General features: G+C 48.8%; 2 protein-coding genes across 3 annotated transcripts in view; both read left to right on the top strand.

Moving 5' to 3' along the window:
* Window positions 1-13482, top strand: part of CACUL1 (CDK2 associated cullin domain 1) — an 89393-nt gene extending 75911 nt beyond the window's left edge. For both annotated transcript variants that reach the window (XM_069754404.1, XM_069754405.1), the window contains one exon: window positions 13052-13482. In XM_069754404.1, coding sequence (XP_069610505.1) covers window positions 13052-13086 — 35 coding nt within the window. In that variant the 3' untranslated portion in view covers window positions 13087-13482. The remainder of the gene's footprint in view (window positions 1-13051) is intronic.
* A 151-nt stretch (window positions 13483-13633) lies between these two features.
* On the top strand, window positions 13634-15780 carry LOC138666896 (splicing regulatory glutamine/lysine-rich protein 1-like). The gene is made up of 4 exons (XM_069755075.1): window positions 13634-13655; window positions 14451-14858; window positions 15064-15333; window positions 15383-15780. Exons 1-4 carry the CDS (start codon window positions 13634-13636, stop codon window positions 15778-15780), a joined length of 1098 nt encoding a protein of 365 aa, XP_069611176.1.
* The last annotated feature ends 9559 nt before the right edge of the window (window positions 15781-25339 follow it).

Below are 25339 nucleotides of genomic sequence, written 5' to 3'. Positions count from 1 at the left end.
TAGATGACAAAAAATAATATACCATATAAAATCAGTTAAGGCCAAAACAGATATATATATAAAATTGCCTTTATTCATTTTTTGGCAAATGGCTCCTTCTCATCGGCGCTCACCATATAGCTATATAAACCCTCCGGTCCCGCATGTACACCACCCCCTGCTGAAGGTTTTTATCCTAAACGCGCGTCGGGGTGTGCTGTACTTGGAGGGACGGACATTGAAAGGTATATATCATTGATCTTTTATTCCGTTTTCAGTATATTTCACACGTAGGACTTTGGCATGTACGTTTTTATCATCTTTCCCTCAATTGGCTTTTAGCCTTGACTATATAAGATACATATCACATTCCCTTTTTATATTTTGCCTCTGGCGTACAAATTATATGTAGTATGTATAGGCATATGACCTCCATTTTTTCACCTCCATTGGACAGCTTCCAGCTTGAACGTTGTGTTTTTTCCTTGGTTTTAATTGCATATTATCTAGCACTTTCTTATATCTGATACACTTCCTTTTACAGCTTTGGTGCACAATGTATGTAGTATATCGGTATATGACCTCCATCTTCATTGGCTAGCTTCCAGCCTGAATATTGCGGCTTTTCTTTGGCTGTATTCTGAGCGATTCTTATCCACATTTATAGATCTCTTCGTTGTATGTGCACATCGTTTTCTTCTACATCATGGTGTACTTACAGACGTAGTTCTACATATTTTTTTGAGGGTGTTCCATGCTTTCCATTCCAAGTCCTACATGAACTTTGAATTTATCTTTGTCCGTCCTGCTATTTACTTATTGTTAAGTATTGATCTATTTTTAAATGTTCCATGTCCAGGCACATTTTGTAGCATCTCCTATATAATTGTGTAACTTAGACCCCACCTCACAGGACGCAGGAGCGCGTTCATCCACCCCTGGAGGACTCCATGCTGATATCCTCACCAGCAGGACGCTGAATAAGGTTTGTTACCCAGAGACGATCACCCATTAGGTCAGACTAATGAAGAACGATCTCTGCCCTTGGACATCACAGGGACAACGTCCTCCATATCATAAGAATTGCTCACAATACCTGGACTAAGCGCGACCTTAGACTAAGACCCGGGAGGGTGGAAACATCAACCATTCTGAGTCGCATGTACATTCCTGTATACATTTCTTTTTGATCCCATATACTTGATTGATTCTTTATATATTTAAAATAAATTAGCATTTTCAAAAAAATCTATATTTCTGCTCTTAGGGAGTGCAGTGGATTTAGTATACTATTGATATTCGACCTCACGGTCTGTCGCACCAGCACCCCGACTTATTATAGAGTGCAGACCAATATATTTGTATTTAAGGGTCACTTCCATCCTTCTTTCTGTCATGGATATTCATTGGTCGCGGAAATCCAAGTCACTGATTGGTCGCTTTAAGACAGCCACGACCATTCAGCGACGGGCACAGTCTGGAAGAAAATGGCCGCTCCTTCCTCCCCGCAGTCTGTGCCCGCATACTCCCCTCCAGTCACCGCTTACACAGGGTTAATGGCAGCGCCAATGGACCGCGTTATGCCGCGGTGTAACGCACTCCATTAATGCTGCTATTAACCCTGTGTGACCAACGTTTGTTACTATTGATGATGCCTATGCAGCCTCAATAGGAAAAGATCTAATGTTAAAAAATAATAAAAAAAATTAAAAATCATCATATACTCACATTCCAGCGCCTTTCCCGCTCCTCGCGCTGCTCCGGTGACCGCTCCAAGCAAGTGGCAGGTTCTGGTGGCAAGAATGGTATGCGACAAGGACCTGCCATGATGTCACGGTCATGTGACCGCGATGTCATCACAGGTCCTGCGCCCATACCAACCCTGGGACCGGAAGCTGCCGTGTTCACCGCACACAGGTGCCAGGACTTCAACGGAGGGTGAGTATATGTTTATTTTTTATTTTAAGTCTGTATACTACATGGCTCTGTGCTGTATACTCCGTCGCTTTGCAATATACTACGTGGCTGGGCAATATACTACGTGGCTGGGCAATATACTACGTGACTGGGCAATATACTACGTGACTGGGCTCTTCAGCTCCAAGGACGTCCACCCATTTCTTCTGATACATGTTGGCACCAATGACACGGCAAGGAAGGACCTACCGACAATCTACAAGGACTTTGAAGAGTTGGGGAAGAAAGTAAAGGAACTGGATGCACAGGTAGTTTTTTCTTCTATCCTTCCAGTAGATGGGCATGGCACCAGGAGATGGAACAGGATCCTTGATGCAAACAACTGGCTAAGACGATGGTGCAGACAACAAGGATTTGGATTCCTGGACCACGGTGTGAATTACTGGTATGATGGACTCCTCGCCAGAGACGGACTACACCTCAACAAACCTGGGAAACACACATTCGCCAGAAGACTCGCTACACTCATCAGGAGGGCGTTAAACTAGAAGAAGAGGGGACGGGAAGAAAAACATTAGACTCGAACAAAGACGACCCAGGAAAACATACTCAGAAGGGAGGTAAGAACATTTCTAAAACAATCCACAGTGTGGAGATTGGAACAAAAAAAAATCCTCTAAACTGCATGCTCGCAAACGCCAGAAGCCTGACAAACAAGATGGAAGAACTAGAAGCAGAAATATCTACAGGTAACTTTGACATAGTGGGAATAACCGAGACATGGTTAGATGAAAGCTATGACTGGGCAGTTAACTTACAGGGTTACAGTCTGTTTAGAAAGGATCGTAAAAATCGGAGAGGAGGAGGGGTTTGTCTCTATGTAAAGTCTTGTCTAAAGTCCACTTTAAGGGAGGATATTAGCGAAGGGAATGAGGATGTCGAGTCCATATGGGTTGAAATTCATGGAGGGAAAAATGGTAACAAAATTCTCATTGGGGTCTGTTACAAACCCCCAAATATAACAGAAAGCATGGAAAGTCTACTTCTAAAGCAGATAGATGAAGCTGCAACCCATAATGAGGTCCTGGTTATGGGGGACTTTAACTACCCGGATATTAACTGGGAAACAGAAACCTGTGAAACCCATAAAGGCAACAGGTTTCTGCTAATAACCAAGAAAAATTATCTTTCACAATTGGTGCAGAATCCAACCAGAGGAGCAGCACTTTTAGACCTAATACTATCTAATAGACCTGACAGAATAACAAATCTGCAGGTGGTTGGGCATTTGGGAAATAGCGACCACAATATTGTGCAGTTTCACCTGTCTTTCACTAGGGGGACTTGTCAGGGAGTCACAAAAACATTGAACTTTAGGAAGGCAAAGTTTGAACAGCTTAGAGATGCCCTTAATCTGGTAGACTGGGACAATATCCTCAGAAATGAGAATACAGATAATAAATGGGAAATGTTTAAGAACATCCTAAATAGGCAGTGTAAGCGGTTTATACCTTGTGGGAATAAAAGGACTAGAAATAGGAAAAACCCAATGTGGCTAAACGAAGAAGTAAGACAGGCAATTAACAGTAAAAAGAAAGCATTTGCACTACTAAAGCAGGATGGCACCATTGAAGCTCTAAAAAACTATAGGGAGAAAAATACTTTATCTAAAAAACTAATTAAAGCTGCCAAAAAGGAAACAGAGAAGCACATTGCTAAGGAGAGTAAAACTAATCCCAAACTGTTCTTCAACTATATCAATAGTAAAAGAATAAAAACTGAAAATGTAGGCCCTTTAAAAAATAGTGAGGAAAGAATGGTTGTAGATGACGAGGAAAAAGCTAACATATTAAACACCTTCTTCTCCACGGTATTCACGGTGGAAAATGAAATGCTAGGTGAAATCCCAAGAAACAATGAAAACCCTATATTAAGGGTCACCAATCTAACCCAAGAAGAGGTGCGAAACCGGCTAAATAAGATTAAAATAGATAAATCTCCGGGTCCGGATGGCATACACCCACGAGTACTAAGAGAACTAAGTAATGTAATAGATAAACCATTATTTCTTATTTTTAGTGACTCTATAGTGACAGGGTCTGTTCCGCAGGACTGGCGCATAGCAAATGTGGTGCCAATATTCAAAAAGGGCTCTAAAAGTGAACCTGGAAATTATAGGCCAGTAAGTCTAACCTCTATTGTTGGTAAAATATTTGAAGGGTTTCTGAGGGATGTTATTCTGGATTATCTCAATGAGAATAACTGTTTAACTCCATATCAGCATGGGTTTATGAGAAATCGCTCCTGTCAAACCAATCTAATCAGTTTTTATGAAGAGGTAAGCTATAGACTGGACCACGGTGAGTCATTGGACGTGGTATATCTCGATTTTTCCAAAGCGTTTGATACCGTGCCGCACAAGAGGTTGGTACACAAAATGAGAATGCTTGGTCTGGGGGAAAATGTGTGTAAATGGGTTAGTAACTGGCTTAGTGATAGAAAGCAGAGGGTGGTTATAAATGGTATAGTCTCTAACTGGGTCGCTGTGACCAGTGGGGTACCGCAGGGGTCAGTATTGGGACCTGTTCTCTTCAACATATTCATTAATGATCTGGTAGAAGGTTTACACAGTAAAATATCGATATTTGCAGATGATACAAAACTATGTAAAGCAGTTAATACAAGAGAAGATAGTATTCTGCTACAGATGGATCTGGATAAGTTGGAAACTTGGGCTGAAAGGTGGCAGATGAGGTTTAACAATGATAAATGTAAGGTTATACACATGGGAAGAGGGAATCAATATCACCATTACACACTGAACGGGAAACCACTGGGTAAATCTGACAGGGAGAAGGACTTGGGGATCCTAGTTAATGATAAACTTACCTGGAGCAGCCAGTGCCAGGCAGCAGCTGCCAAGGCAAACAGGATCATGGGGTGCATTAAAAGAGGTCTGGATACACATGATGAGAGCATTATACTGCCTCTGTACAAATCCCTAGTTAGACCGCACATGGAGTACTGTGTCCAGTTTTGGGCACCGGTGCTCAGGAAGGATATAATGGAACTAGAGAGAGTACAAAGGAGGGCAACAAAATTAATAAAGGGGATGGGAGAACTACAATACCCAGATAGATTAGCGAAATTAGGATTATTTAGTCTAGAAAAAAGACGACTGAGGGGCGATCTAATAACCATGTATAAGTATATAAGGGGACAATACAAATATCTCGCTGAGGATCTGTTTATACCAAGGAAGGTGACGGGCACAAGGGGGCATTCTTTGCGTCTGGAGGAGAGAAGGTTTTTCCACCAACATAGAAGAGGATTCTTTACTGTTAGGGCAGTGAGAATCTGGAATTGCTTGCCTGAGGAGGTGGTGATGGCGAACTCAGTCGAGGGGTTCAAGAGAGGCTTGGATGTCTTCCTGGAGCAGAACAATATTGTATCATACAATTATTAGGTTCTGTAGAAGGACGTAGATCTGGGGATTTATTATGATGGAATATAGGCTGAACTGGATGGACAAATGTCTTTTTTCGGCCTTACTAGCTATGTTACTATGTTAATATACTACGTGGCTGGGAAATATACTACGTGGCTGGGCAATATACTACGTGACTGGCCAGTGTACTACGTGACTGGGCAATATACTACGTGGCTGGGCAATATACTACGTGACTGGGCAATATACTACGTGGCTGGGCAATATACTACGTGACTGGGCAATATACTACGTGACTGGGCAATATACTACGTGGCTGGGAAATATACTACGTGGCTGGGCAATATACTACGTGACTGGCCAGTGTACTACGTGACTGGGCAATATACTACGTGGCTGGGCAATATACTACGTGACTGGGCAATATACTACGTGACTGGGCAATATACTACGTGACTGGGCAATATACTACGTGACTGGGCAATATACTACGTGGCTGGGCAATATACTACGTGACTGGGCAATATACTACTTGACTGGGCAATATACTACGTGGCTGGGCAATATACTACGTGACTGGCCAGTGTACTACGTGGCTGGGCAATATACTACGTGACTGGCCAGTGTACTACGTGACTGGGCAATATACTACGTGACTGGGCAATATACTACGTGGCTGGCCAGTGTACTGCGTGGCTCTGTGCAATATACTACGTGGCTGGGCAATATACTACGTGACTGGGCAATATACTACGTGGCTGGCCAGTGTACTACGTGGCTGGGCAATATACTACATGGCTCTGTGCAATATACTACGTGACTGGGCAATATACTACGTGCCTGGCCAGTGTACTACGTGGCTGGGCAATATACTGCGTGGCTCTGTGCAATATACTACGTGACTGGCCAGTGTACTACGTGGCTGGGCAATATACAACGTGACTGGGCAATATACTACGTGGCTGGGCAATATACTGCGTGACTGGGCAATATACTACGTGGCTGGCCAGTGTACTACGTGGCTGGGCAATATACTACATGGCTCTGTGCAATATACTACGTGACTGGGCAATATACTACGTGACTGGGCAATATACTACGTGGCTGGCCAGTGTACTACGTGGCTGGGCAATATACTACATGGCTCTGTGCAATATACTACGTGACTGGGCAATATACTACGTGACTGGCCAGTGTACTACGTGGCTGGGCAATATACTACATGGCTGTGTGCAATATACTACGTGGCTGGGCAATATACTACGTGACTGGGCAATATACTACGTGGCTGGGCAATATACTACGTGACTGGGCAATATACTACGTGGCTGGGCAATATACTACGTGGCTGGGCAATATACTGCGTGACTGGCCAGTGTACTACGTGGCTGGGCAATATACTACATGGCTCTGTGCAATATACTACGTGGCTCTGCAATATACTACGTGACTTGGCAATATACTACGTGGCTGGGCAATATACTACGTGACTGGGCAATATACTACGTGACTGGGCAATATACTACGTGGCTGGGCAATATACTACGTGACTGGGCAATATACTACGTGGCTGGGCAATATACTACGTGGCTGGGCAATATACTACGTGACTGGCCAGTGTACTACGTGGCTGGGCAATATACTACATGGCTCTGTGCAATATACTACGTGACTGGGCAATATACTACGTGGCTGGGCAATATACTGCGTGGCTCTGTGCAATATACTGCGTGGCTCTGTGCAATATACTACGTGGCTGGGCAATATACTACGTGACTGGGCAATGTACTACGTGGCTGGGCAATATAGTACATGGCTCTGTGCAATATACTATGTGACTGGGCAATATACTACGTGACTGGGCAATATACTACGTGGCTGGGCAATATACTACATGGCTCTGTGCAATATACTACGTGACTGGGCAATATACTACGTGACTGGCCAGTGTACTACATGGCTGGGCAATATACTACGTGGCTGGGCAATATACTACGTGACTGGCCAGTGTACTACGTGGCTGGGCAATATACTTCATGGCTCTGTGCAATATACTACGTGACTGGGCAATATACTGCGTGGCTCTGTGCAATATACTACGTGGCTGGGCAATATACTACGTGACTGGGCAATGTACTACGTGGCTGGGCAATATAGTACATGGCTCTGTGCAATATACTACGTGACTGGGCAATATACTACGTGACTGGGCAATATACTACGTGGCTGGGCAATATACTACATGGCTCTGTGCAATATACTACGTGACTGGGCAATATACTACGTGACTGGCCAGTGTACTACATGGCTGGGCAATATACTGCGTGGCTCTGTGCAATATACTACGTGACTGGGCAATATACTACGTGACTGGCCAGTGTACTACGTGGCTGGGCAATATACTACATGGCTCTGTGCAATATACTACGTGACTGGGCAATATACTACGTGGCTGGGCAATATACTGCGTGGCTCTGTGCAATATACTACGTGGCTGGGCAATATACTACGTGACTGGGCAATGTACTACGTGGCTGGGCAATATAGTACATGGCTCTGTGCAATATACTACGTGACTGGGCAATATACTACGTGACTGGGCAATATACTACGTGACTGGCCAGTGTACTACGTGGCTGGGCAATATACTACATGGCTCTGTGCAATATACTACGTGACTGGGCAATATACTACGTGACTGGCCAGTGTACTACGTGGCTGGGCAATATACTGCGTGGCTCTGTGCAATATACTACGTGACTGGGCAATATACTACGTGACTGGCCAGTGTACTACGTGGTTGGGCAATATACGTGTCTGGGCAATATACTACGTGGCTGGGCAATATACTACGTGACTGGGCAATATACTACGTGACTGGCCAGTGTACTACGTGGCTGGGTAATATACTACGTGGCTCTGTGCAATATACTACGTGGCTGGGCAATATACTACGTGGCTGGGCAATATACTACGTGACTGGGCAATATACTACGTGGCTGGGCAATATACTACGTGGTTGGGTAATATACGTGACTGGGCAATATACTACGTGGTTGGGCAATATACTACGTGACTGGGCAATATACTATGTGACTGGCCAGTGTACTACGTGACTGGGCAATATACTACGTGACTGGGCAATATACTACGTGGTTGGGTAATATACAGTGGGGCAAGAAAGTATTTAGTCAGTCAGCAATAGTGCAAGTTCCACCACTTAAAAAGATGAGAGGCGTCTGTAATTTACCTCATAGGTAGACCTCAACTATGGGAGACAAACTGAGAAAAAAAAATCCAGAAAATCACATTGTCTGTTTTTTTTATAATTTTATTTGCATATTATGGTGGAAAATAAGTATTTGGTCAGAAACAAAATTTCATCTCAATACTTTGTAATATATCCTTTGTTGGCAATGACAGAGGTCAAACGTTTTCTGTAAGTCTTCACAAGGTTGCCACACACTGTTGTTGGTATGTTGGCCCATTCCTCCATGCAGATCTCCTCTAGAGCAGTGATGTTTTTGGCTTTTCACTTGGCAACACGGACTTTCAACTCCCTCCAAAGGTTTTCTATAGGGTTGAGATCTGGAGACTGCCTAGGCCACTCCAGGACCTTGAAATGCTTCTTACGAAGCCACTCCTTCGTTGCCCTGGCAGTGTGCTTTGGATCATTGTCATGTTGAAAGACCCAGCCACGTTTCATCTTCAATGCCCTTGCTGATGGAAGGAGGTTTGCACTCAAAATCTCACGATACATGGCCCCATTCATTCTTTCATGTACCCGGATCAGTCGTCCTGGCCCTTTGCAGAGAAACAGCCCCAAAGCATGATGTTTCCACCACCATGCTTTACAGTAGGCATGGTGTTTGATGGATGCACCTCAGTATTCTTTTTCCTCCAAACACGACAAGTTGTGTTTCTACCAAACAGTTCCAGTTTGGTTTCATCAGACCATCGGACATTCTCCCAAAACTCCTCTGGATCATCCAAATGCTCTCTAGCAAACTTCAGACGGGCCCGGACATGTACTGGCTTAAGCAGTGGGACACGTCTGGAACTGCAGGATCTGAGTCCATGGTGGCGTAGTGTGTTACTTATGGTAGGCCTTGTTACATTGGTCCCAGCTCTCTGCAGTTCATTCACTAGGTCCCCCCGCGTGGTTCTGCGATTTTCGCTCACCGTTCTTGTGATCATTCTGACCCCACGGGGTGGGATTTTGCGTGGAGCCCCAGATCGAGGGAGATTATCAGTGGTCTTGTATGTCTTCCATTTTCTAATTATTGCTCCCACTGTTGATTTTTTCACTCCAAGCTGGTTGGCTATTGCAGATTCAGTCTTCCCAGCCTGGTGCAGGGCTACAATTTTGTTTCTGGTGTCCTTTGACAGCTCTTTGGTCTTCACCATAGTGGAGTTTGGAGTCAGACTGTTTGAGGGTATGCACAGGTGTCTTTTTATACTGATAACAAGTTTAAACAGGTGCCATTACTACAGGTAATGAGTGGAGGAAAGAGGAGACTCTTAAAGAAGAAGTTACAGGTCTGTGAGAGCCAGAAATCTTGATTGTTTATTTCTGACCAAATACTTATTTTCCACCATAATATGCAAATAAAATGTTAAAAAAAACAGACAATGTGATTTTCTGGATTTTTTTTTCTCAGTTTGTCTCCCATAGTTGAGGTCTACCTATGATGTAAATTACAGACGCCTCTCATCTTTTTAAGTGGTGGAACTTGCACTATTGCTGACTGACTAAATACTTTTTTGCCCCACTGTACGTGACTGGGCAATATACTACGTGGTTGGGCAATATTCTACGTGACTGGACAATATACTACGTGGCTGGGCAATATACTACGTGGACATGCATATTCTAGAATACCTGATGCACTAGAATTGGGCCACCATCTAGTATATATATATCCGTTTTGCCCTCAACTGATTTTATATGGTATATTATTTTTTGTCGTCTTCTTGATTTCCAGTCCTGTTTTTTTACCTGATTAGTACTCCGAGTGTCTTTGGGGTCGGCTGAGTGGGAGAGAGACCCTGTAGACAGACCTCCATTTTCAGATATTTCTCCGGACTCATCCATATTCCTTGTGGTCCACTGGTCCCACATAACATTGTGTCCGACCTAGAAAACTCAAACCAATCAGTCCAGGATTACTCTCCATGTCCTGGACTCTAGTCTAGCTCTTTGGTTGCTGCCAAACAACGGATAATACATTTGCGATATCACCAGTTTGTCCAGCTAATGTCCGTGTGTGAACTCACTGGGCTCTGACGGCAGGTTTAACTCCCAAGCCAGCAAGATGTAGACCCCTTGGCTACTGTATGTTATCTTACACTCTGGAATTAGTCACTTTCTGTGACTCCTCACTGAGAAAGGAGCCATGGTATCTGCACTCTGGAAGATCCGCAAACATTGTGAGGAACGCTAGCAAGTATCCGTGGTGTTATTTTTGGTGCTCACTCTTGTGCTCTCCAGTGAGCAGATAATTAAGTAAATAGGGCAGCACACTGCAGCGCTAGAACATGCAAACTTGAAATACGAAGTTTGAACTGCATTACTGCACTAGAAAAATGAGAGCATTTAGCGCATAAAAATGGCCAATTTTATGTGTACCTGGTAGCCCCTTTACGGCATCTCTCTTATACGAGGTCCTACGCTTGCCTTACCTCGCTGAGAATAAACGTCTCCATCTGAATGGGTACATGTGAAACCTCTTCCTAGACTAAAATTCTCTCTGTGGAGGGGTATTGGAACTGCTGTAATTACAACACCTGTGGCTAGGAGGCGGAGTGCACGATCAGAAGGCTAAGTATTTCAAGTTTGCATGTTCTAGCGCTGCAGTGTGCTGCCTTATTTACTTAACTATATACGAGTTGGCGACTCTAGATTCAGCACCTATTCACACTGAGTCTATGTTTGGATGTGCCGGTCAGGTTTTTGAAATGTACTCCAGTGAGCAGAGGCAGGTCCTACCCCAGGACTGGAGGTTTATCTGCCCCAGTCGCCATCTATGAGACTCTGCGAGCAAATGGTTAGTCTCGTGTTGATTGGCATTGATCTTTTGAGGATTAGCAACCCGAAACATACAACCTGTTAGATTTTTGTGCTGGAGCAGTCTCCACCATATGTGACCGGTAAGATGATTCGCTCATAGGATTGCTGTCCACTGGGTCAGACTGGTGTATTGAGCACTACAAGGCACAGTTCACACCAGGCAGTTGTGGTGTAACTGGCCACAATCCGTTTTATTGGTTCTGTATGTAAATCTGTGAAAGAAAAATGATAGAAAAGAGTCGTTGGCCGACTGGCTAACACATGGACATCCTGACTCCTCAGAGCTGGGCTTAGCGCACAACATCCTAAACACATTGGCTTTACTCGCAGAAATCTCCCAGGAGCAGAGCGCAGCATCGGCTTGTGGACGCAGCCCTTTTATGCCAGTGCTGCACATTGTAGCTGATTAGCGACAATTATCTTAAAAATTTGGAGAGGCTTAATGAAGCAGGAAAATGCACATGTCCCTACTATCAAACAGCCTGCTGGCCCATCTATACAGTATTAGGTGGGAGCATGCGGCGGGGGAGGTGGTGATGTGAGGACTAGGGCAGGAGTGGCAGCTGGAGGAGCCACTGGGATGGGAGGGTTGTCCGCAGTCCGTGTGGTGGACGGAGCATCACCTCTCCACATGAACACATTGGTTTGAACTATTGCAGGCAGAATCTAGATCAACGTTATAAACACAAGGAAGGAAGGAGCACCAAACTACCCATAAATAAAATCTAGTATTTATTGGTAATATAAAAACGTATAGCATCAAAATAAAAAGTAATGTAAATCAAAAGTATACCCTGGACAAACAGATTAAAAAGTGAAGGACACAGACAGAAATCAACCAGGTTGCATAATGTAAACCGGACCAGAGAGAAATAGCATTATATATAGTCCAACATCCGTTACAGGGAAAGATCTAGGGTAAAAGCCCCCTGAGGAAGCCCACGTGAAACGCGCGTTGGGGCTGCTTTCAACCACGTGCACGGACCTATTTGGGTGACACTATTGCTTATATTGCCACATATCGCATTGAGTTCTGGATACCTAGCTTTGGGCCACAATTGTGGTGATTTATGTGGCTTTTACCCTAGATCTTTCCCTGTAACCGGTGATGGATGTTGGACTATATATAAGCTTGCGAGCAGCAGGGCCCTCATTCCTCTTAGTTTCTATTTTGAACTGTATTTCTGTTATGCTGTAATGTCTATTGTCTGTACAAGTCCCCTCTATAATTTGTAAAGCGCTGCGGAATATGTTGGCGCTATATAAATAAAATTATTATTATTATAATGCTATTTCTCTCTGGTCCTGTTTACATTATGCAACCTGGTTGATTTCTGTCTGTGTCCTTCACTTTTGATTTACATTACTTTGTATTTTGATGCTATACGTTTTTATATTACCAATAAATACTAGATTTTATTTATGGGTAGTTTGGTGCTCCTTCCTTCCTTGTGTTTATATCCTTTCTGGAGTATGTTTTGTGCCCGTTTTTGACAGTGCTGGTTTTTATTAACCTTTCTGGGTATTTTTATTCATAGACTCTAGATCAATGTGTCTCGCAGGTGGGATTTACTCTCTTGCTCTCGGTTCCATACATGCCATGATGTTTCCTCATGTGTCTCTATTTTTTTTTGCAGATGGCTCATGCAGCAGTTCTCCGAGTTACAGATGAGATGGGTTGTGCAGTGGTGATACCTTGTGGACTGAGTGCTGAGGCTTCTGTGGAGCCATGTGGACTGTTAATAAGCACCACCTCTTTTGGATGTATATACATAGGAACATATATATTTTTGTTTTAAAGAAGACTTGAACTCTTGATGCTATCTTAAAGGTGAGGGACTGAGCCGTGAACTCCTGACACAGCACTCCTACTTGCTGGATCTCTTCAGCTGCTTTTTCATTTGTATAAAAGTTGTAAAAATGAAAATGCCGCCAAACCATGGTCTGTTATTGTCCCTTCCTCCCGTCTCCTTTTCTCATGTGCTGCTTGCTGCGTTTGTTCAGGTTCTGTATTTATACCCTTGTTTTCCTCTATGTGGACCAAAATTAAACTGACTTATTCAGCGTGTGGAGGTGCAGTCATCTGTCCGCAAGAAGTTGTATGTCCCACAACACCACACCAAGGATGGGGTAAGGCACACCGTGTACAGCGAGAACAGAATGGTGCATGTGTCCTGCCCCATCACACCTTGGAAGGAGAAGGCTGCAACACAGCGAGAATGGAAGAACTTGCGTCACTCAGTGAGAACGGAGGAGCTTGCGTCACGGCGAGGACTGAGGAGCTCACGTCACTCACAGCGAGAATGGAGGAGCTTGCGTCACTCACAGCAAGGGTGGAGGAGCTTGCGTCACATCAAAGATGGAGGAGCTTGCGTCACAGTGAGAACGGAGGAGCTTGCGTCACGGCGAGGACTGAGGAGCTCACGTCACTCACAGCGAGAATGGAGGAGCTTGCGTCACATCAAAGATGGAGGAGCTTGCGTCACAGTGAGAACGGAGGAGCTTGCGTCACTCACAGCAAGGGTGGAGGAGCTTGGGTCACATCAAAGATGGAGGAGCTTGCGTCACAGTGAGAACGGAGGAGCTTGCGTCACTCACAGCAAGGGTGGAGGAGCTCGCATCACACCGAGGACGGAGGAGCTCGCGTCCCTCACACCGAGGATGGAGGAGCTCGCGTCGCAGCGAGGAAGATGATGGCTGAGTGTCCTGCAGTGTCACACCGAGGACGGAGGAGCTCGCGTCGCAGCGAGGAAGATGATGGCTGTGTGTCCTGCAGTGTCACACCGAGGACGGAGGAGCTCGCGTCGCAGCGAGGAAGATGATGGCTGTGTGTCCTGCAGTGTCACACCGAGGACGGAGGAGCTCGCATCGCAGCGAGGAAGATGATGGCTGAGTGTCCTGCAGTGTCACACAGAGGACTGAGGAGCTCGCGTCGCTAACACAGAGGACTGAAGAGCTCGCGTCGCTCACACCGAGGACGGAGGAGCTCGCGTCGCTAACACAGAGGACTGAAGAGCTCGCGTCGCTCACACCGAGGACGGAGGAGCTCGCGTCGCTCACACCGAAGACGGAGGAGCTCGCGTCGCTCACACCGAAGACGGAGGAGCTCGCGTCGCTCACACCGAGGACGGAGGAGCTCGCGCCGCTCACACCGAGGACGGAGGAGCTCGCGTCGCTCACACCGAGGACGGAGGAGCTCGCGTCGCTCACACCGAGGACGGAGGAGCTCGCGTCGCTCACACCGAGGACGGAGGAGCTCGCGTCGCTCACACCGAGGACGGAGGAGCTCGCGTCGCTCACACCGAGGACGGAGGAGCTCGCGTCGCTCACACCGAGGACGGAGGAGCTCGCGTCGCTCACACCGAGGACGGAGGAGCTCGCGTCGCTCACACCGAGGACGGAGGAGCTCGCGTCGCTCACACCGAGGACGGAGGAGCTCGCGTCGCAGCGAGGAAGATGATGGCTGTGTGTCCTGCAGTGTCACACCGAGGATGGAGGAGCCCGCGGACGGTGTGAACAGAGGCTACCATTGCTTCCAATACTGCTCACATTGAGGACAGTCGCGGCCTCTCGGGTAGGAAGAAGTCGCAGCAGCCATGGAAGGAGCACACCCTGGAGCCCGGGCTCCGCGGCCTGTACGGGGCTGCAGCTGCTGTGAGATTCCGAGGACGGAGGAGCTCGCGTCGCTCACACCGAAGACGGAGGAGCTCGCGTCGCTCACACCGAGGACGGAGGAGCTCGCGTCGCTCACACCGAGGATGGAGGAGCTCGCGTCGCTCACACCGAGGACGGAGGAGCTCGCGTCGCTCACACCGAGGACGGAGGAGCTCGCGTCGCTCACACCGAGGACGGAGGAGCTCGCGTCGCTCACACCGAGGACGGAGGAGCTCGTGTCGCTCACACCGAGGACGGAGGAGCTGTGTGTCGATGGCTGTGTGTCCTGCAGTGTCACACCGAGGACGGAGGAGCTCGCGCCGCTCACACCGAGGACGGAGGAGCTCGCGTCGCTCACACCGAGGACGGAGGAGCTCGCGTCGCTCACACCGAGGACGGAGGAGCTCGCGTCGCTCACACCGAGGACGGAGGAGCTCGCGTCGCTCACACCGAGGACGGAGGAGCTCGCGTCGCTCACACCGAGGACGGAGGAGCTCGCGCCGCTCACACCGAGGACGGAGGAGCTCGCGTCGCTCACACCGAGGACCTCGCGTCGCTCACACCGAGGACGGAGGAGCTCGCGTCGCTCACACCGAGGACGGAGGAGCTGTGTGTCGATGGCTGTGTGTCCTGCAGTGTCACACCGAGGACGGAGGAGCTCGCGTCGCTCACACCGAGGACGGAGGAGCTCGCGTCGCAGCGAGGAAGATGATGGCTGTGTGTCCTGCAGTGTCACACCGAGGACGGAGGAGCCCGCGGACGGTGTGAACAGAGGCTACCATTGCTTCCAATACTGCTCACATTGAGGACAGTCGCGGCCTCTCGGGTAGGAAGAAGTCGCAGCAGCCATGGAAGGAGCGCACCCTGGAGCCCGGGCTCCGCGGCCTGTACGGGGCTGCAGCTGCTGTGAGATTTCTCCCGGTCCAGGACGATGGTTCATGGGGGAAGTTCTCAGGAACATGAATCTGCCCCAGAACAGAACCCGTCCACTCTGCCATTCCTGCTGCGACGATGACAGGAACCGGCTGGAGAAATCCTCCCGTCCACCAGCAGAGGGCGACACAGACCAGGGAGTGACGGTGACCGCCGCCGCCACGCTGGAGCGGAGCTGCGGGAATCGCCGCGGATGATGGCGTCTCCTTGTCTTTACCTGTCGCCGTTTATCTCGTTCTCCAGGAAATGTCGGTGCAGCCGGGAGTCCCTGACAGCACAATGTGCCGGCGGCCTCCGCCATCTCCCCTCTCGGGTTTCAGTAATGGCAGCGATTTTCCGCTATCGGCCTCCGCCATCGGCTCCAGCCCTGACCTGCTGCCAATTACCGGCGCTAATTACAGGCCGTGCCCGATAATTGGAGCTCAGTAGTCCGGCTCAGATGACAGCCTTAACCCCTGGAGCTCCGGAGAGGAGAAGCGACACGCGCGGACCCCGAACCTGCTCCCGGTCATAATAATAATATAGCGCCAACATATTCCGCAGTGCATCAACCTCTGAACCGATCACACAGCGGGTACCGAAAGTATTCACACCCCATTACATTTTCACTCTTTGTTTCATTGCAGCCATTTGGTAAATTGAATAAAGTTCATTTTTTTCTCATTAATGTTCACTCTGCACCTCATCCTGACTGAAAAAAACAAATGTAGACATTTTTGCGAATTTATTAAATAATAAAACCTGAACTATCCCATGGTCATAAGTCTTCATCCTCTTTCCTCAGACACTCATATAGGTCCCATGTTGTCCATTTCCTTGTGATCCTCCTTGAGATGGTTCTTCTCCTTCATTGGAGTCCAGCTGTGTGTAATTACACTGGTAGGACGTGATTTGGAGCGGCGCACACCTGTCTATATAAGACCTCACCGCTCACAGTGCATGTCAGACCAAATGAGAATCATGAGGCCAAAGGAACTGGCCAAGGAGCTCAGAGACAGAATTGTGGCACAGATCTGGCCAAGGTTACAGCAGAATTTCTGCAGGACTCAAGGTTCCTAAGAGCACAGTGGCCTCCATAATCCTTACATGGAAGAAGTTTGGGACCACCAGAATCTTCCTAGATCTGGCCGTCCAGCCAAACTGAGCAATCGTGGGAGAAGGGCCTTGGTGAGAGGTAAAGAAGATCTCCAAGATCACTGTGGCTGAGCTCCAGAGATGCAGTAGGGAGATGGGAGAAAGCTCCACAAAGTCACCTATCACTGCAGCCTCCACCAGTCAGACCTTTATGGCAGAGCGGCCCGACGGAAGCCTCTCCTCAGTGCAAGACATATCAAAGCCGCATAGAGTTTACTAAACAACACATGAAGGATACCCATGGAACGCCCGCCAGGGCTGTGGGGTACTCGGTTCTTAAAAGGGATGTGTCACAGCAGTGGCGACCCGGTCCGTGGCCCTGGGCGCCCATGTAAAAGGGAAGGTCTTTAAAGGGGTTTGAATAAAGTTTGTTCATGATGCCACCTGTGGTACTCGGTTTGGGGTGACTGACGCTGCTTAAAGGGGTCCACTGGGGTGATGTTATGGCAGCTGGGATGGTATGGCTTATTACAGGTGAAGCTGGCTCCCGGTGTATTTAGCAAGGATGCTGTGGTGCCGGAAAGAAATGGAGGACACGGGGTTGCAGTCTCTTTACTGAAGGCTTCAGGCATCCACAGTCCAGGGTACCGGATAACAGGTGTCGATGGTCCGGCGACTTGGAAGCGAGTCTGGAATCCCCCTTACCAGGTGGGGTTAGAAGCCTTCTCTCTAGCGCTGTGGTGTAGTCCCTTGCTGTCTTAAACCTCTCACAAGGTCCTCGCGTGTTCTCTCTGTCCCCCTTTAGGTAGGACACTACCCGTACGACAGGTAGCTCGAGCCTTTTTACAGGATCTCTATCACGACCATTTGTCTCTCGGTGGATACCGAGTCTAGAGGATTAATCCCTTGCTTCCTATCGGCTTTTACAGCCCCTGTTTGCTAAGAGGCTACATGTGGTCACCGCCCCACCCCCACAGCATACAGTTCAAGTTATTTCAAAAAACTTTTCAAAAAATCTTTCCGATTACCTCTGCCATATAGTGCGGCGGCCCTTTTCTGCACAACACGTGTACCACGCTCCAGTGAGAAATTGTTGGCAAACATAAATAGGCACAGCACGTGACTGATGAAAGTCCTTATGGACTGAAACGTTTCTAGTGCTACTAATAAATCTACAAATTGATGCTTAAGTTGAGTGCGAGACTTTTTCATATTGGTTTCTACCGTGGAGCATAAAGTTACCCCCACAACCTCGGTCTTCCGGCTACCGGTATCTGCGCTCAGCGTGGAGGAAGCTCACTCACAGCTTCTATCTCCAGCACTTTGCTCGCCTTTGCTCCTTTTCCTCTTTCACGCTCTCTACAACTTATTCTGACCTTCTCTCTCCTTTCTAGGAGCTGCAGAACTCGGTCTGCACGGCCCCACACTTTCCTCACAGGAGCTGCAGATTTTCTCATCTGCACGGCCCCTTTCCTCTGTCTCTCTCACAGACTGACTACTTTCCCTCCAGCCAGAATATATATAGGGGAGCCTCCCACAAACTGGATCAGAGCTCCCCCTTCTGGCCTGGAGTAAGAACATGTTGCATGTTTGTGAATACCTGATAAAAGAGATCCTTCCTCTCTTCCAAGCATGACATCACTCTCACTGTGAGGAAAGCAATGCCACTGTGACAACCAGGAACCTGGGGTGTTACACCCAGGCTATGAGAAATAAGATTCTCTGGTCTGAAGAGACGAAGACTTTGTAATAATTCTAAGAGGTATGTGTGGAGAAAACCAGGCACTGCTCATTACCTGCCCAGTACAATCCCAACAGTGAAACGTGGTGGCAGCATCATGCCATGTGGTGGTTTTCAGCTGCAGGGACAGTACGACTGGTTGTCATTGAAGGAAACATGAATGCGGCCAAGTACAGAGATATCCTGGATGAAAACCTCTTCCAGAGTGCTCTGGACCTCAGACTTGGCCGAAGGTTCATGTTCCAACAAGACAATGACCCTAAACACACAGCTAAAATAACAAAGGAGCGGCTTCAGAACATCTCTGTGACCATTCTTGACTGTCCCAGCCAGAGCCCTGACCTAAACCCAATGGAGCATCTCTGGAGATACCTGAAAATGGCTGTCGACCAACGTTCACCATCCAACCTGACGGAACTGGAGAGGATCTGCAAGGAAGAATGGCCGAGGATCCCCAAATCCAGGTGTGAAAAACTTGTTGCATCATTCCCAAGAAGACTCATGGCTCTACAAGCTCAAAAGGTGCTTCTACTCAATACTGAGCAAAGGGGCTGAAGACTTATGACTAGGGTTGAGCGACTTTTCTTTTTTTATGATCGGGTCGGGTTTCACGAAACCCGACTTTCTCAAAAGTCGGGTCGAGTGAAATCGGCCGATCCTATAGAAAAATCGGGGTCGGCTGAAACACGAAACCCATTGCAGTGCAATGGGATACTAATGGTTCCCAGGGTCTGAAGGAGAGGAAACTCTCCTTCAGGCCCTGGGATCCATATTAATGTGTAAAATAAAGAATAAAAATAAAAAATAGGAATATACTCACCCTCGGACGCTCCCTGGTTCTAACCGGCAGCCTTCCTTCCTAAGAATGAGCGCGTGAAGGACCTTCGATGACGTCGCGGCTTGTGATTGGTCACGTGACCGCCCATGTGACCGCCCATGTGACCGCCCATGTGACCGCTCACGCGACCAATCACAAGCCGCGACGTCATCGAAGGTCCTTCACTTGCTCATTTTTAGGAACGCAGGCTGCCGGTTAGAACCAGGGCGCGTCCGAGGGTGAGTATATCAATATTTTTTATCTTTATTCTTTATTTTACACTTAAATATGGATTCCGATACCGATTCCCGATATCGCAATCATATCGGAACTCGGTATCGGAATTCCGATACCAGATCAGAAGATCGCCGACCTCATGGCCGACCCCACACAGGGGTCGGGTCGGGTTTCATGAAACCTGACTTTGCCAAAAGTCGGCGACTTCTGAAAATGGCCGACCCGTTTCGCTCAACCCTACTTATGACCATGGGATAGTTCAGGTTTTAGTTTTTAATAAATTTGCAAAAATTTCTACATTTCAGTTTTTTTTTCAGTCAAAATGGGGTGCAGAGTGTATATTAATGAGAAAAAAATGAACTTTTTTGAATTTACCAAATGGCTGCAATGAAACAAAGAGTGAAAAATTTAAAGGAGTCTGAATACTTTCCATACCCACTGTATGGATAATGTGTCCAAAGACCAGGTCTAATCCCTGAGCCCAAAATTCGAATGGTATGACCATAGACCAGCGATCTACCCCCACTGAACCAAACATACAGATGGTGCGGCCATAGACCACCAATGTCCCTCTAAGCCCATTGTCGGGGTCGTCACGACAATACCCTTCATCCACCAGACATTCCAAATCAGATTAAGAGCATGTTGGTACCGGATAAGAATGAGTCAGACACAATGCTGGTTCAAACTCATTGCATGCTCGTGTGTAACGTCACAGCAACAACTGAACTTTATTTTCTAATACACAACACTATATGACCTATTGGGGGAAGGTGTGCAGAGGGCGGGGATAGGCAGGGTTTAAGCAATGTATCTAGTATTCAGTCCTTCTGGTTGGTCTGACGTCATATGATGGATCCTCCTTCCTCCACGTCACTTTAAGTTTCCATTTCTCCAGAAACGATACTTTAGCTTCAGAAACGAAAGTAGATTCTTGGCAAGAACAAAAACTAAGGCAAAGGTGAATACTGGCAGCCATCTTAAATACAAGTACATATGCATTAATAAGCATGAAGGGGAAAAACTTATTGTTTCACAGCATAAGTATATATAAAAGTACAAAAGTGTATAAAGACATATATTTTCACCTTGACACCATCATATGGCTGTTGCGTCCATAGACCAGCGATGATCCCTCCTCAGCCCATCATACAGATGATGCAACCGAACACCAACGATGACTCCTTAAACCCATCATAGAGATGGACCTGCCATAGACCAGCGCTGACCCCCCTCTGAACCAAACACACAGATGGTGTGGCCATACACCAGCGATGACCCCCTGAGCCCATAACACGGATGGTGCAGCAACATACCAGCAATGACCCCCCTGAACCCATCATATTACTGGTGCGGCCATAAACCAGCGATAACTCCCCCGGGCTCTTCAAAATAATGGTGCAGCCATAGACCGGATATTACCCCCATGAATTCTTCATACGGATGGTGCTGCTATAGACCAGCAATGACACTGTTGTACCTGTTTTTGTTCTGACCCAAAGTCAGATATGCCGGATCACCAGTAAGGCCCAATTAACAGTTAAGGCCAAGAAATAACAAAAGCATGCACACTACAACACGAACATGAAAACAAATTCTAGAGCAAGAAGTAAAAACAGTAACATTAACCCTTTTATATCAACCGCCTGAGCCCTTCATATGGGTGGCGCGGCTATAGACCAGCGATGTCCCTCCTGAGCCCATCATATGGGTGGCGTGGCTATAGACCAGTGATGTCCCTCCTGAGCCCGTCATATGGGTGGCGCGGCTATAGACCAGCGATGTCCCTCCTGAGATCGTCATATGGGTGGCGCGGCTATAGACCAGCGATGTCCCTCCTGAGCCCATCATATGGGTGGCGTGGCTATAGACCAGCGATGTCCCTCCTGAGCCTGTCATATGAATGGCGCGGCTATAGACCAGCGATGTCCCTCCTGAGCCTGTCATATGGATGGCGCGGCTATAGACCAGCGATGTCCCTCCTGAGCCCGTCATATGGATGGCGCGGCTATAGACCAGCGATGTCCCTCCTGAGCCCGTCATATAGGTGGCGCGGCTATAGACCAGCGATGTCCCTCCTGAGCCCGCCCGTCATATCGGTGGCACGGCTATAGACCAGCGATGTCCCTCCTGAGCCCGTCATATGGGTGGCTCGGCTATAGACCAGCGATGTCCCTCCTGAGCCCGTCATTTCGGTGGCGCGGCTATAGACCAGTGATGTGCCTCCTGAGCCCGTCATATGGATGGTGCGGCTATAGACCAGCGATGTCCCTCCTGAGCCCGTCATATGGGTGGCACGGCTATAGACCAGCGATGTCCCTCCTGAGCCCGTCATATGGATGGCGCGGCTATAGACCAGTGATGTCCCTCCTGAGCCCGTCATATGGGTGGCGTGGCTATAGACCAGCGATGTCCCTCCTGAGCCCATCATATGGATGGCGTGGCTATAGACCAGCGATGTCCTTCCTGAACATATCATACGAATGCTGCGGCCATAGACCAGAGATGTCCTTCCTGAGCCCGTCATACGGATGCTGCGGCCATAGACCAGCGATGTCCCCCCTGAGCCCGTCATACGAATGCTGCGGCCATAGACCAGCGATGTCCCCCCTGAGCCCATCATACGGATGCTGCGGCCATAGACCAGCGATGTCCTTCCTGAGCCCGTCATACGGATGCTGCGGCCATAGACCAGTGATGTCCCCCCTGAGCCCATCATACGGATGCTGCGGCCATAGACCAGCGATGTCCCCCCTGAACATATCATATGGATGGAGCAGCCATAGACCAGCGATGACCCCTGAACCCATTATACAGATGTTGTGGCCATAGACCAGCGATGTCCCCCCTGAGCCCGTCATACGGATGCTGCGGCCATAGACCAGCGATGTCCCCCCTGAGCCCGTCATACGGATGCTGCGGCCATAGACCAGCGATGTCCCCCCTGAACATATCATATGGATGGAGCAGCCATAGACCAGCGATGACCCCTGAACCCATTATACAGATGTTGTGGCCATAGACCAGCGATGTCCTTCCTGAGCCCATCATACGGATGCTGCGGCCATAGACCAGAGATGTCCTTCCTGAGCCCGTCATATGGATGCTGCGGCCATAGACCAGCGATGTCCTTCCTGAGCCCATCATAAGGATGCTGCGGCCATAGACCAGCGATGTCCTTCCTGAGCCCGTCATACGGATGCTGCGGCCATAGACCAGCGATGTCCTTCCTGAGCCCGTCATACGGATGCTGCGGCCATAGACCAGCGATGTCCTTCCTGAGCCCGTCATACGGATGCTGCGGCCATAGACCAGCGATGTCCCCCCTGAGCCCGTCATACGGATGCTGCGGCCATAGACCAGCGATGTCCTTCCTGAGCCCGTCATACGGATGCTGCGGCCATAGACCAGCGATGTCCTTCCTGAGCCCGTCATACGGATGCTGCGGCCATAGACCAGCGATGTCCCCCCTGAGCCCGTCATACGGATGCTGCGGCCATAGACCAGCGATGTCCTTCCTGAGCCCGTCATACGGATGCTGCGGCCATAGACCAGCGATGTCCCCCCTGAGCCCGTCATACGGATGCTGCGGCCATAGACCAGCGATGTCCCCCCTGAGCCCGTCATACGGATGCTGCGGCCATAGACCAGCGATGTCCCCCCTGAACATATCATACGGATGCTGCGGGCATAGACCAGCGATGTCCTTCCTGAGCCCGTCATACGGATGCTGCGGCCATAGACCAGCGATGTCCCCCCTGAACATATCATACGGATGCTGCGGGCATAGACCAGCGATGTCCTTCCTGAGCCCGTCATACGGATGCTGCGGCCATAGACCAGCGATGTCCCCCCCTGAGCCCGTCATACGGATGCTGCGGCCATAGACCAGAGATGTCCTTCCTGAGCCCGTCATACGGATGCTGCGGCCATAGACCAGCGATGTCCTTCCTGAGCCCGTCATACGGATGCTGCGGCCATAGACCAGCGATGTCCTTCCTGAGCCCGTCATACGGATGCTGCGGCCATAGACCAGCGATGTCCCCCCTGAGCCCGTCATACGGATGCTGCGGCCATAGACCAGCGATGTCCTTCCTGAGCCCATCATACGGATGCTGCGGCCATAGACCAGCGATGTCCTTCCTGAGCCCGTCATACGGATGCTGCGGCCATAGACCAGCGATGTCCCCCCTGAGCCCGTCATACGGATGCTGCGGCCATAGACCAGAGATGTCCTTCCTGAGCCCGTCATACGGATGCTGCGGCCATAGACCAGCGATGTCCCCCCTGAGCCCGTCATACGGATGCTGCGGCCATAGACCAGCGATGTCCTTCCTGAGCCCGTCATACGGATGCTGCGGCCATAGACCAGCGATGTCCCCCCTGAGCCCATCATACGGATGCTGCGGCCATAGACCAGCGATGTCCCCCCTGAGCCCGTCATACGGATGCTGCGGCCATAGACCAGCGATGTCCCCCCTGAGCCCGTCATACGGATGCTGCGGCCATAGACCAGCGATGTCCCCCCTGAGCCCGTCATACGGATGCTGCGGCCATAGACCAGCGATGTCCTTCCTGAGCCCATCATACGGATGCTGCGGCCATAGACCAGCGATGTCCCCCCTGAGCCCGTCATACGGATGCTGCGGCCATAGACCAGCGATGTCCTTCCTGAGCCCATCATACGGATGCTGCGGCCATAGACAAGCGATGTCCTTCCTGAGCCCGTCATACGAATGCTGCGGCCATAGACCAGCGATGTCCCCCCTGAGCCCATCATACGGATGCTGCGGCCATAGACCAGCGATGTCCCCCCTGAACATATCATATGGATGGAGCAGCCATAGACCAGCGATGACCCCTGAACCCATTATACAGATGTTGTGGCCATAGACCAGTGATGTCCCCCCTGAGCCCGTCATACGAATGCTGCGGCCATAGACCAGCGATGTCCCCCCTGAACCCATTATACAGATGTTGTGGCCAATGTCATCATGTGGATAGTGATTGCCCTGAACCTGTCATACAGTTTGTGCAGCCATTGACTGATGAGGAGTTCGGTCCTGAGCTCTGACCAATGACTGGTGACCGGATATGATCTTCTGTAAGCCTTCAGTAAAGGAAGGAAAAAATGTAGATCCGAAGGTTAAATAATGTTTTTATTAATAAACCAAGGCTGCTCTCTTCCTCAGGTACAAATAAAGATAAAAATATCCATAGAGCATGAATTGCATTCTTATAGACCAGGTGTAGGGATTGAGATCCATTACTTAACCCTTACCATGTAATCTCATATAAGGATGTCCCCTTTCCGTGTCCCCATTCAGCCCGTAAGGTCCATGCATTCATCGATCCTTCAGGGACTAATGTGGACAAAATCCAGAACCTTTCCCCATTCCCCAGTCTGTGATATCTATCAGTAGGACTCGCGGGGTTCGGCCTCCACAAACTATGACTCATAATTCCAGT

Source organism: Ranitomeya imitator, chromosome 2 (assembly GCF_032444005.1).
Source record: "Ranitomeya imitator isolate aRanImi1 chromosome 2, aRanImi1.pri, whole genome shotgun sequence".
Taxonomy (NCBI): Eukaryota; Metazoa; Chordata; class Amphibia; order Anura; family Dendrobatidae; genus Ranitomeya; species Ranitomeya imitator.
Note: the sequence above shows the minus strand (reverse complement) of the source record. Positions and strands in the feature narration are given on the sequence as shown.